The following is a 13,157-nucleotide window of genomic DNA, read 5'->3' on the forward strand; positions in this document are numbered from 1 at the left end:
TATTCTGTTCCATGTTAGCGTCTCCTTAGATCCACGTGAGTTCTGTCTTCTTTCCTGTATTTCTTACTGCACTCTTCCGTACTCAGCAAACCACCGTGAAGTGCATGGGAGAGGGTACGGCCCAATGTACCGGTTCTTAGGGTTTCTTTCCGTTCCATTCACGTCTGTGGAGTGCGCGGATACTTACGTGTGTGCGGTAATTTTTCTAATCGTATCGTAGCGATCCAGGTGTGAGAGATACGTAGGGGCTAGTAATATATACCTAGAGTAATCATTTAAAGGCGTTTCTTGAAACTTTGTTAATACACTTTTGCCGGCCGCTGTGGCCGAGCGGTTCTAGGCGCTACAGTCTGGAGCCGAGCGACCGCTACGGTCGCAGGTCCGAATCCTATCTCGGGCATGGATGTGTGTGATGTTAGGTAGGCTTAAGTAGTTTTAAGTCTAGGGGACTGATGACCTCGTTAAGTCGCTTAGTGCTCAGAGCCATTTGAACGATTTGAACATTCAAGGAAGTCGCCAATTTTTGCACCATTTTGAAAAGATCTGACTAAATTTTTATTACATTATGGTCTGAGGTTACTATGAATATTGTCGTCAACGTCATTAATATGCACACGAATAGGAACGATCCCAACACATTTCTCTGTGTGACACCTGTAGACTCTCTCCATCCAAGATGAGATGCAGCGTCCTCCCTGCTAAAAAGCCCTCAATCCAGTAAAAAATTTCATTTGATACCCCTCCCCCCTCCTCCGTATGATGGTACTTCTGCCACTAAGCGTAGCTGTGGTACTGAGTCAAATGCTTTCCGAAAATCAAGAAATACTGCATCTACCTGGTTGCCTTGGTCCAAAGCGTTCAGTACGTAATGTGAGAGAAGTGCGAGTTGGGTTTCACATGATCGATGCGCGGGCAACTTCTGTGGAAGTTAAACTTTTCTCGCCCCCTCATCTCCCGTGCAACAGCAGCGGATTTCGTGGTTTTGTGTCTTCTTACGCTTTATTTTATTTCTTCGTTTTCGGGACGCATTGGAAATGTTCCATGGCGACGTGCATATTTCTCCTATGAGTGAAGTTCCACAATCGAGACCAGATTTCTGAAAAAGAAAAATGGGTTAGGTTTTATAACACTTGGCCAAAGGAAATTACAATAAATAACTATTTTCAAAATGAAAAACGCAGCTCTGCGTAAGGGGGAAGATACAGTTGTTTTAGACGTTATTTGGCACGTCGGAGGATAATCACAGTATTGCCTTCTGTATATTGAAGAGTTTCGATATATACGATTTCTCTAGCAGATAAATGTCGCTGTATTGAAATATTTGGGCGCCACTTTTTTTATTGACCAAGTTCTGAGGAGCTTACCATACAAACTTTGTCAAAAGGCGTCCGCCATAAAAGTTTGCTTCGACCATTAATAAGTTTATCATTGTTAGGCCTTTCATTGTGACATTGTATTCCGACTTTTTAATGAGATCGAAATCTCCGGCAGGGGCAGGGGGGGGGGGGGGGGGAGATCATAAGAAATGAAATTGAGGAGCAGCCAAAGGTAGCGCACAATTTTCTTTAATACATGATTCGCTCTTCAGAGAGCGAGCACCTTCGAGAAAGGTGGGAAACTGTAACGTGTTAAAACAAAATAGAGTGTAATAGCATCGCAGAATCAACTTGAAACACGATTAATTATATTTATTAGCCAAGAGTCATACGTTAAATGTATCTTGTTGTATACAGGGCCAGCGCTAGACACAAAAGGGAGTAAGTTGGCTCTGAACACTATGGGACTTATCATCTGAGGTCATCAGTCCCCTAGAGCTTAGAATTACGTAAATCTAGCTAACCTAAGGACATCACACACAGCCATGGCCGAGGCAGGATTCGAACCTGCGACCGTAGCAGCAGCGGGGTTCCAGACTGAGCCGCCTAGAACCGCACGGCCACACCGGCCGGCCGTGTTTCAGCTGTCGTAAATCATGTTGTGAGGTACAAGAGTTAGAGGGGGAAATACCGAAACACATGGAGAAATGCATGCTTGAACATACATGGAGGTACTACCCAACCCCGCTCTTAGACATGGGCGTGCTGAAAAGTAATCCCTCGGAATTTTTGTAAGAAAACTGTTAAATCTTTCCGAATCAACAAACGTTATCAACATTCTAAATCATCACTCTTCATGTGTATATATTTCCAACCCGGTACCTCTAGAGGCGTCCGCTTTATATCGTTTAACATGGCGCTGTGTAACGTAATTATGTATGCGTCAGAAACTGCATGCTGTAATCGAGTTTCGAGTTGGAAGAGTTCGCCGACACATGGGGCACACTCCCCGTTAGCTTGACTGTACGAGACCACACACGGGCGGTGCGACATCGGTAACTCTCCGACGCCAAGGGCTTCACTGTCTTCGACCGTGCTCCGTTAAGTAACGCCCAGCGTGGCCCCATCCTAGTACCATCTGTTTCCAAAACTTAAAAAACGCCTTCCATGACTTCACTTTGGTATTGACGAAGCGTTGCAAGCACATGTGATGATGTGGCTCCTTGAACAACAAAGGACCGAGCGGTCTAGGGCGCTGCAGTCATGGACTGTGCGGCTGGTCCCGGCGGAGATTCGAGGCTCCCTCGGCCATGTGTGTGTGTGTGTGTGTGTGTGTGTGTGTGTGTGTGTGTGTGTGTGAGAGTGTGTGTCCCTTAGGATAATTTATGTTAAGAAGTGTGTAAGCTTATTGAATGATGACCTTAGCAGTTACGTCCCATAAGAATTCACACACATCTGAACACTTGGACAACAAAGGGCTCTGTCATAAACAAACTCAAACGTTGTGCAGTGACACTATCAACAAACTGGTCTTTCGTTCGAAGAAATTTGTTCGTCGGCAGTGTGACGATGTTAAGAAATAAATACGTAGAAATGAAGAATAAAGACGTAGTATGGTAATAAAAACTATTTTATTTTAAAATTTATGAGTTGCATGTAAAAAATTCGGGGGCATTACATTTCAGTGTGCCATCGTTTTTGGCCTCGAACTGTCCCCAACGTCAGTCGTGGTCAGAGCAGCGTCCTGTGTGGTTACGAGTGCGTTATTTCGGAGCCGAGTGAATTCGGAAAGGGGAAATTGTTGGTGCTTGTATGATGTTTCAGTAAGGAAGGTAGCTGAAGTGTTTGTTGTTTCAAGAGACACCGTATGGGTGTTCTATGCCGGATACACGGAAAGCGGAGAAACGTAATCAGTAAAGACACAACTCAGAAACAGTGGAAGAAAATCATTTGGTGGGATGAGTCCCGTTCTACAATTTTTCCGACTTTGGGCCCAGTTTACATTCCAAAAGTGAAGAGAGAAACCTGGCGGGACAGCATTGATGATTTGGGTTCAAAATGGTTCAAATGGCTCTAACCACAATGGGACTTACCTTCTGAGTTCGTCAGTCCCCTAGAACTTAGAACTACTTAAACCTAACTAACCTAAAGACATCACACACATACATGCCCGAGGCAGGATTGGAACCTGCGTCCGCCTAGAACCGCTCGGCCACTCCGGCCGGCGATGATTTGGGCAACCGTATCGTGGTATTCGGTGGATCTTGCGATTACTCTGCGTCGTACATTACTGCCAAGTATTATCTGACCATTTCTCGCTGATCAGGTTCATCCCCCGACGTAGCGTCGCAAGTCGGTAGGAAGCTTGTCCACATAGCTGGCGTCGTCCAGCACTCGGATGTATAAGCTGATGTCTCCTAGCAATTACACCCACCGGATCTCGATATTATCGAGCCTTTGTGGTCTACTGTGGCAAGAAGGGTGCATGATCGTTATTCGCCTCCATACTCGTTACCTATTTTGCAGGGAGCCTCCCTCGATCATAATGAATTACCTCGAAGAAAACGGTCTGTTGACACACAATCAACATGGGTTTAGAAAACATCGTTCTTGTGAAACACAATTAGCTCTTTACTCTCATGAAGTGCTGAGTGCTATCGACAACGGATTTCAGATTCCGTATTTCTGGATTTCCGGAAGGCTTGTAGTGAAATTGCGTAATCACGGAGTATCGTCTGAGCTGTGTGTCTGCATTTGTGATTTCCGGTCAGAGAGGTCACCGTTCGTTGTAATTGACGAAAAGTCATGGACTACAACAGAATTGATTTCTGGCGTTCCCCAAGGTAGTGTTACAGGCCATTTGCTGTTCCATACATATGTAAACGATTTGGGAGAGAATCTGAGCAGCCGTCTTCGGTTGTTGGCGGGTGACGCTGTCATTTATCGACTAATAAAGTCATCAGAAGATCGAAACAAAATGCAAAACTATTTAGAAAAAATATCTGAATGTTGCGAAAATTGGCAGTTGACTCCAAATAACGAAAAGTGTGAGGTCTTCCACATGAGTGCTAAAAGGAATTCGGTAAACTTCGGTTACACGTTAAATCAGTCAACTCTAAAGACCGTAAATTCAACTAAATACCTCGGAATTACATTTAAGAACAACTTAAATGGGAAGGAACACATAGAAAATATTGTGAAGAAGGCTAGCCAAAGACTGCGTTTCATTGGAAGGACACTTAGAAAATGTAACAGATCTACTAAGGAGACTGCCTACACTACGCTTGTCCGTCCTCTTTTAGAGTACTGCTGCGGGTGTCTTACCAGGTAGGACTGACGGAGTACATCGAAAAAGTTCAAAGAAGGGCACCACGTTTTGTATTGTCGCGAAATATGGGAGAGAGTGTCAGGATGTGGGATGGACATCATTAAAAGAAAGGCGTTTTTCGTTGCGACGGAATCATCTCACAAAATTCTAATCACCAACTTTCTCCTCCGTATGTGGAAATATTTTGACACCTATCTGCATAGGGAGGAACGATCTCCACAATAAAAGAAGGGATATCAGAGCTCGTATGGAAAGATATGGGTGTTGGTTCTTTCCGCGCGCTATACGAGATTGGAATAATAGAGAATTGTGAAGGTGGTTTGAAGAACCGTCTGTCAGGCACTTAAATGTGATGTGCAGAGTATCGATGTAGATGTAGACCCAGAACGTTAAGTTATCCATTCCGACGCGGCTGGGGACCGTTTTGACTGCCAGCAGTTTTCGTATTCCGTATTAGGTGTGACAGTGTGGAATGTTTGTGGTTTTCAGTGTTCTTGTCCATCCGCTCTACAGTAAAAGGCAGGCTAGCAAGACGCACCATTTCTTGTTGGACGAGGCAGAGCCTTATCGAAATAAACGTTGAATGAAAATTACCTCATTAAGCCTATTTCAATATAAAAAAAACAATAGTAAAAACTGCAAATAATCGCCACCTATACGGACAGTGATACACACGTGTCTAAAATTGACAACCGGGTACTGAAATGACAAAGTGAAAATACAAATTAAAATTATAATCGTCGCTTTTACGCGCGTTGATGTACATATGTCATGCATGCAACAGATTATTGATACCAGTAGAATTAACCTGCATTCATTGGCGTCCGTAGGGGGATGGGGGGGGGGGGGGGGGAGGAGAAGATCCTTGCCCACTCCTGGAATGTAGGGTAGGCATACAGAGCTTTTATTCGATTTAGGAATCCCATCACTCCGGTAGACCTCTCGTTTACTCAGATATATGAATAGCGTTTCGTGGCTGATCGCAGTGAGACAATACTGTGGCTTCTTGAAACCGACCAACGCATTAATGTGAAAAAGGACAGTATTAGTGTCTGCCACAACACAGGGGTGAATTTCTGCGGATGACCGTGCCTATATTGCAACTAAACGTGGCTGAAGTAGCAGTCAGCAATAGCGACAGTTATATGAGGCATATGGCTGCCCCACAGTTTTATTTCGTCATTTTGTAGCATCTGTCGCACCTGGTAACCTCTCTTGCAGTTCCCGGAACTTGGCCAAGCGTAGTGACGTGTATATGTACGGTCTAGTTGGACAGTGACGTCGCCTCCCGTTCTTTTCCCTTCGTTGACGTTCTCATGTGACAAACATGGGCTAGATGGAGAATACTTTCCTTCCAGAATATTACGGCAAGAAAAGAAGAATGAATTGATGGTTGGTGTTATTAACCATCATACTCCATTACCTCCTCTGCATTGCTGCAGATGACGTGCCACTGAGCACATTTGTTCTGTGCATGCAGTACATGTGAGGCGCCTAGTTGTTTCCACTGCACTGTGTGGAACACGAAGGTTCTGTTATAGTTCACTAATCTGCTGTCTTCCAGTTGATGTCCCCAGCCCAGAAAACTGCACGCAGGTCGTACGTTCTGTATCTTGAGGCTGAAACTGACTTTTTAGCGAGGTTCTGTTCTGAAATAATGTATCACTTCTTTCGGATGTCACTCGCATATTTTAATATAGCCACAAGAGAAGACTACATGATCTTAATACAATACCTTGTGATACAGCAAAGTACAAGATCAAACACAATGTTTACGAAAGTGTGTCTTTACACTATTCGTGGCACGTGTCTGTGCCTCATGACCACCGGAGTGAATCTTTCAATACTAAATACTGGCAAACACATCCTACGATAGACAACATGACTGTACATCACGACTGCCTAATCCAGAGTGACGAACGGGACCTTAAATAAAAATTGGAAACACGTCCTACGACAAACAACATGTCTGTTCTTCTCGACTGCCTAATCCAGAGTGACGAACAGCCCGAAATACTTCGCGCCCCCCATAGCAGAAAAAGCGTGACCCGAACGCTTCCGAAGTGCTTCGTCTGCAATTTCGTCACTCTTTTGTTTTTTTGCATAAATTGTTTTTAATAATTCTAAAATGACTGATTGATAGTCAGCTGTTGAGAGATATTTATATTAAAAAGTGAAGTCATTCCAATGAGTAGTTTAACTAATAATAACAACAACTATACTTAAACGTTTTGGTGCCCTTGCTCCGAAGACAGCAGCCAATCACAGAGCAGTAGCATTATGCAGGCTGTCTTTCCCACGGGAATGTCACAAGTAACTCACACCTCATTTCGTCATCTGTATACTTCTTGCATCTCCACTTCTCTGGGAACAGCTTCAAATCTTTGCGTGCACTCAGTACATCGGCCAGGCGAGTGTAAACGACTTATGCATCTTTCTTTTATTTTTAAGACAACTGAAAACCAAATGCTAGAATAGATAAAAGTGCTCAAGCGAGCACCTAAGTTTTGATGGTCCTTTTCTGATCAAAACTGGTTGTTTAATAAAGTGACAGTGCAGCTCTATGCATACCATGACTTACGGAAAAAAATTTAGAACTTATATATCATCGGCTCCTCAAAATAAATACGAAGTTCAGTGCGAGTCAGCGTCAATAGTTGCTATGTTGTTGTTGTTGTCTTCAGTCCTGAGACTGGTTTGATGCAGCTCTCCATGCTACTCTATCCTGTGCAAGCTGCTTCATCTCCCAGTACCTACTGCAACCTACATCCTTCTGAATCTGCTTGGTGTACTCATCTCTCGGTCTCCCTCTACGATTTTTACCCTCCACGCTGCCCTCCAATGCTAAATTTGTGATCCCTCGATGCCTCAAAACATGTCCTACCAACCGATCCCTTCTTCTAGTCAAGTTGTGCCACAAACTTCTCTTCTCCCCAATCCTATTCAATACCTCCTCATTAGTTACGTGATCTATCCACCTTATCTTCAGTATTCTTCTGTAGCACCACATTTCGAAAGCTTCTATTCTTGTCCAAACTAGTTATCGTCCATGTTTCACTTCCATACATGGCTACACTCCAAACAAATACTTTCAGAAACGACTTCCTGATACATAAATCTATATTCGATGTTAACAAATTTCTCTTCTTCAGAAACGCTAATCGATTCAAACTACCCTCCGTAGCAGAGATAGTCGTCGGGAGAGGTAACCTCTCTGACTTGTGTGGGAGAACCTCTTTGATTTCCGCGCGCAGCATCTCTGGCGCGCGTCGGCGGTGGTGGGGGACGAGAAGAGCGCGTGGTGGGGGAAGTGGCCTGGTCGGCGCAGCTCAGCGGAGCCTCGCCAGCAGACACTGTCATGGCGCTGACGCAGTGAGAGCCAAGTTTCGTGAGTAGGACTCTGTGGTGTGTTTGTGTGCGCGAGACTCGCGTAGTCGCCGTCTCGAGTGCCCGGAGAGCAGCGTCCCCGCCCCTAAGGCGGCGGGACAGCAAGGAACGGAGCCGAACAGGAACGGTGTGTGTGTGTGGGCGCAAGTGAGGAGAGTGCAGAAGAGTTTCAGAAGGCTCCTTTGTGTGGAGTGGCGGCGGTGGCTCCTTTGTGCGTGTGCGTGTCGGTGGTGACCTCTCGCCGAACTTGACAGGCCCGGTGGCGGCTGGCCAAGGCGCGTGGGAGTTGTGCGGGCTGTAGCGGCCGTTGCTCCCGGTCTCGGTTCTTGTGGTGTGCTGCGCTGCCGGACTCACCCCAGCGCTAAAAATCTCATCTGCCGCAACCGCATCGAGCGATCGATTTCGCAGAGAAGGCCGACCGCGGGAGACACGAGCAGAGCCGAGAAGAATTTACGTAGCCCCGTCTACCTTGTGCGGGAGCTATCTGGCCCGGTCCGCGGGTGTTTGTGGAGAGAGGGCGTGTGCACCCGTTACCTGGCCGCAGTTACCTGGTAGCAGTGTGTGGCGGTGGGTGGTTGTGTCTGTGTGTGTGAGGTCGTGTGGCGCAGCCGAGGCGTCTCGCCGCAGCAGATATCGATTCGGCAGTGAAGGCGAGGGCTGTACCGTAACCCACATCTCTCGTTTCTCCACGCCCTCGGCGCATCGCACGGCGCGTGGACGAGCGCGGCCCGAGGAGAAAAATAGCGGAGGTAGCTCGAATTTTTTGCCGTCAGAAGGCGAACCGCGTTCCCAAAACTGCTCGACAGCTATTTATGAAGGCTCGCTTTGATAAATCGTGTTTTAGAGCGCGGTGGAGTAGTTTTCTCGAGGCGTGTGTCTGTAATTTTTGCACTGACGTACCAGCCGGGCATCCAAGAACTGTGGTATTTGCGAGGAGAGGGGAACGCGGCAAGAATTTCGTCGGTTAACTGAAAACGTCTCATGCTCCCGTTACGTATCTGCAAGACGAGGATCGCGCTGCTTGCCACGAGGCTCCCCATCGTCTCTGAGAAGTCGTTGTCGAGAACCTCGGCCGCACCGGGAGTAGATTGCTCTTTACCGCCTGCCTAAGTGCTCAGACATTGGAGAACGCGAGCGAGCAGTGATCGAGAGCGAGTGAATCCAGCGCTCTCGTGGCAATGGTTTCGGCGCCCGGCTTCTCCCTCCCATCATCCGCGGACGCAGAACCGACTGGAGTGGTACGGCCCTCAAACTGTCGCCGAGTGGTCCAGCACCGGCAGCACCCAGGCAAGCCGCGCGTCTCCACATCAGGAACAGATGTCAGTGGCCCCCTCAGACAACACAGCCATCTACTATGCGGAGAATTTAGGCATCAATTGTAGTGTGTTCGGTTTACGTTATTTTTTTTAAAACAAAAAAATATTTATAGTAATTTTGTTTAGTCGCGTAGTAGGACGTATGTTTTGCTGGGAATCGGCCAGCGGACAGTAGCGTTTCGCAGCGGTTGCCATGGTGACCCGCTACGGGGGCCGCAAGGAGCCCGCCATGCACTGCTTCCTGGCGCCCGCGCCGCCCGGCTCCCCGCAGGGCCCGCCCCCCCCCGCCGCCGCCCCACCTGGCGCACCCCCACCCCCACCCTCACGCGCATGCGCACCCCCACCCCCACCCGCACGCGCACGGCCTGCAGCAGCCCCCCCAGCCGCCGACTCCGCAGCAGCAGCAGGCGCAGGGCGGGGCGCCGGCTCCCCCACCACCCGCCGCCGTCGCCGCGCTCGGTGGCTTCCGCCTCATATCGGCCAATTCCGGAAGTAAGTGACTGCTGCATCTCGCGTTGCCAACATCGCAGGCAGAACCTGCCGCGCGCACGTACGCACTTAAAATTTTCCCCATTCTTTGTCGCATGCTGTAATTGCTATTTCTACAATAAAAATTTTCATGTGTTATTTTTATTTCTCCGTTTCCTCTAGAATTCGGTTTGATCAAAAACTCTCTTGTGTGGTGACTCTTTGACATTCGCTCCTTCTCTTTAAACTAACGAGAAATTAGTTACAACTTACAGTCATTTACGATGTGCATTTCTCGGATGCAGTTAAAGTACACACATTTTTTTTTGTAAATATAGTTCTTATGTGACTGATCTTTTTTATGGTGGTTTTTTGTCTCTTGACCATCTATGTAATTAAGCCCTCTATGGGTCCGAATAACTTTAAAGAGAAAACTTTATTCGTTTACTGGCTGTACAGTTTATTTATTGTTATCCAAATTTTACATTTTATTATCAGACAACATTTGGAGAACGGGTGTACAACACGTAGCAATATATGTAACATACAAATCACTGTGCCGCTTTTCAATGCTAACATGAGCTGTATCACATAGGACTGTAACAGTATGAACTTAAATACATACTTAACAACCGACCACTAATGTATTACGCAGTAAAAGACCTCTGTCAAATACTTATTTTAAAAAAATGCAAAGGTAGTTTTATCACAGCTTAATAAAATCTAGACCGTGTTCCTAGTTTTTATGAGAGATGTCTCAGGGTAGCGTTACACGGGCCCTTTTGCTCTTGATGCAGATCATTGGAAGAGAGCGGATTACGGGCGGGAAATGCGTGCTACTCCTCGCTGTATAGATTACTTTCATCACGGATATTGTGTAGGAATTTAAAGATTAGAATATACCAAAGTACTGTTCTTCCAGTTATGCTGTATGGGTGTGAGACTTGGTCTGTCAGTGTGCAAAATGAAAAGACGTTTCGAGTAATTGAAAACAAAATTTTGAGGAAAATTTTCGGAGCAAAAAGGGATGACATTAGCGGAGAGTGGCGAAAACTGCATAACGAAGAGATTCACGAACTCTGTTCAAGCCCTGACATAATCAGTATTAAATCAGTTCTTATTTGACAGAAAATGATGTTTTTTATGCTGCTTTCATGCCTCTTGGACATCTATGTAATTAAGTCCTCAGTGGGTCCTAATAACTTCAAAGATAAAACATTATTCATTACTGACTATACAGTTTGTTTATTGTTATCCAAATTTTGCATTTTATTATCAGACAACATTTGGAGAACGGATGTACAACACGTTGCAACGTATGTAACATACAAATCAGCTCACCAACTTGTAAATGCTAACATGAGCTGTGTCACATAGGACTGTAGCACAATTTTCATAATACACGTGGGAGGACCAGGTGCAGTGCGAACTTAAATACCTACTTAACAACCAGGCACTCATGTCTTACACAGTAAAAGACCTCTGTGAAATATTTGTGAGATAAAAAAAGCTTGCAAAAGTAGTTTTATCACAGCTTAATAAAAGTTAGAGCGTGTTATTAGCATTTATAAAATATGTCTCAGGGTAGTGTTACACGGGCCTCTCGAACATTTTGTTTCTTTATGCAGATTATTTTATAATTTTTATGTAGACTGGCAATGACAAGGAAAGCGTTGCTGAAGCAGAGAAATTGGTTGACAACGAGTATAGATTTAAGTGTCAGGAAGTCGTTTCTGAAAGTATTTTTGTGGAATGTAGCCACGTATGGAGGTGAAACGTGAACGATAAATAGTTTGGACAAGAAGAGAATAGAAGCTTTCGAAATGTGGTGCTACAGAAGAATGCTGAAGATTAGATGGGTAGGTCGCATAACTAATGAGGAGGTATTGAATAGAATTGGGGAGAAGAGGAGTTTGTGACACAACTTGACAAGAAGAAAGGACATGTTCTGAGGGGTCAAGGATCACAAATTTAGCAGCGTGGAGGGTAAAAATCGTAGAGGGAGACCAAGAGCTGAATACACTAAGGAGATTCAGAAGGATGTAGGCTGCAGAAGGTACTGGAAGATGAAGCAGCTTGCAGAGGACAGAGTAGCATGGAGAGCTGCATCGAACCAGTCTCTGGATTGAAGACCGCAACAACAACAGCAGGTGGACCTGCATGTGGACTGGTGGATTGATTTGTGGGTTGCGTATGTTACAGAGTGTTGCTTATGAGTTTTCTAAAATGTGGTTGATAGTGACGAAGAAGGTCGTTATTAATCAATAGCATATAAATCAGTACGTCCATAACGGACAGTGTTTCCTTTTGGAAAACATATTCTCGTTTTGTTCTTAAACGCCGTCGTTCTTTTTTTTTTCTTACATTAGATTGTATTTATTAGTATTCCACATTCAGCTAATTTGGACCTCACATTGGTAAAGTGGATAAAAGTTGAATCATCAGGAGTTGCAACTTGTACGAATTATTTGATGTACGTATTTATCTGTACGTATAGTGATGACATGACAATTGCCGTTAGTAGCGTTTATAGCCGTGCTTCTTTCCTTGCGCGCTAGCCGCTTGCAGCGGTTGCCCGGAGAGGCAAGAGGTCGCATGCCTCTCAACTGTGCGCGCTGGGCTACAGCAGTCTCCCACCATACCAGGCGGTCAGAGGCGTCCCTCTACTTGCGTGTGGGGGCAAGCACAGCCGCACGACACGTAACTTTAGAGGGAGCCTTTGCCATTTTATTCACGCACATGTTTCAGTCCCGCGCGATCACGCCACAGCAGGGCTTGCAAAGCGTAAACACCCTTTGCTGCCTCGTGGAGATTTCGTCGAATGGATGTAAACTGCTCCTAGTGGTTCCGCCCTGTATTCCAGAGCCGCCGAACCTACGGCCAAAAGCGGCGAGGTCACTTTCAGTTGCGATGCAGCTGCCGGCGTTGGTGGCCGAGCGGTTCTAGGCGCTTCACTCGGGAACCGCGTGACCGATACGGTCGCAAGTTCGGATCCTGCCTCGAGCATGGACGTGTCTGTGATGTTCTTAGCTTAGTTAGGTTTAAGTAGTTCCAAGTTCTAGGAGACTGATGGCCTCAGAAGTTTAAGTCCGGTAGTGCTTAGAGCCATTTCAACCATTTTCACCTTCCCGGTAAACATGTTGCGCTACGACCGATTTGTCCGTGTGACCCGGGCGGCAATTCCTCTTATGTTCTACAAGACGGGTGTTCACACTTCTCTTTGTGGTACCGATGTAAACCTGTCCACAACTGCAAGGAATTTTATATACTCCCGGTGTAGCCGAAGGGTGTCGTGCATCTTTCGCCGACCTTAAATATTCTTTTATTTTCCTGATAGGTCTG

The 13,157-nt window shown here is 46.0% G+C and overlaps 1 protein-coding gene across 1 annotated transcript in view; it reads left to right on the top strand.

Annotated features, from left to right (window-relative positions):
• The first annotated feature begins 2,072 nt into the window (after positions 1–2,072).
• Positions 2,073–13,157, top strand: part of LOC126295042 (eukaryotic translation initiation factor 4 gamma 1-like) — a 373,399-nt gene continuing 362,314 nt past the window's right edge. Inside the window, exons 1-3 of the mRNA XM_049987292.1 lie at positions 2,073–2,088; positions 7,899–8,016; positions 9,619–9,839. Coding sequence (XP_049843249.1) covers positions 2,073–2,088; positions 7,899–8,016; positions 9,619–9,839 — 355 coding nt within the window. The remainder of the gene's footprint in view (positions 2,089–7,898; positions 8,017–9,618; positions 9,840–13,157) is intronic.

Source organism: Schistocerca gregaria, chromosome 11, assembly GCF_023897955.1.
Source record: "Schistocerca gregaria isolate iqSchGreg1 chromosome 11, iqSchGreg1.2, whole genome shotgun sequence".
Taxonomy (NCBI): domain Eukaryota; kingdom Metazoa; phylum Arthropoda; class Insecta; order Orthoptera; family Acrididae; genus Schistocerca; species Schistocerca gregaria.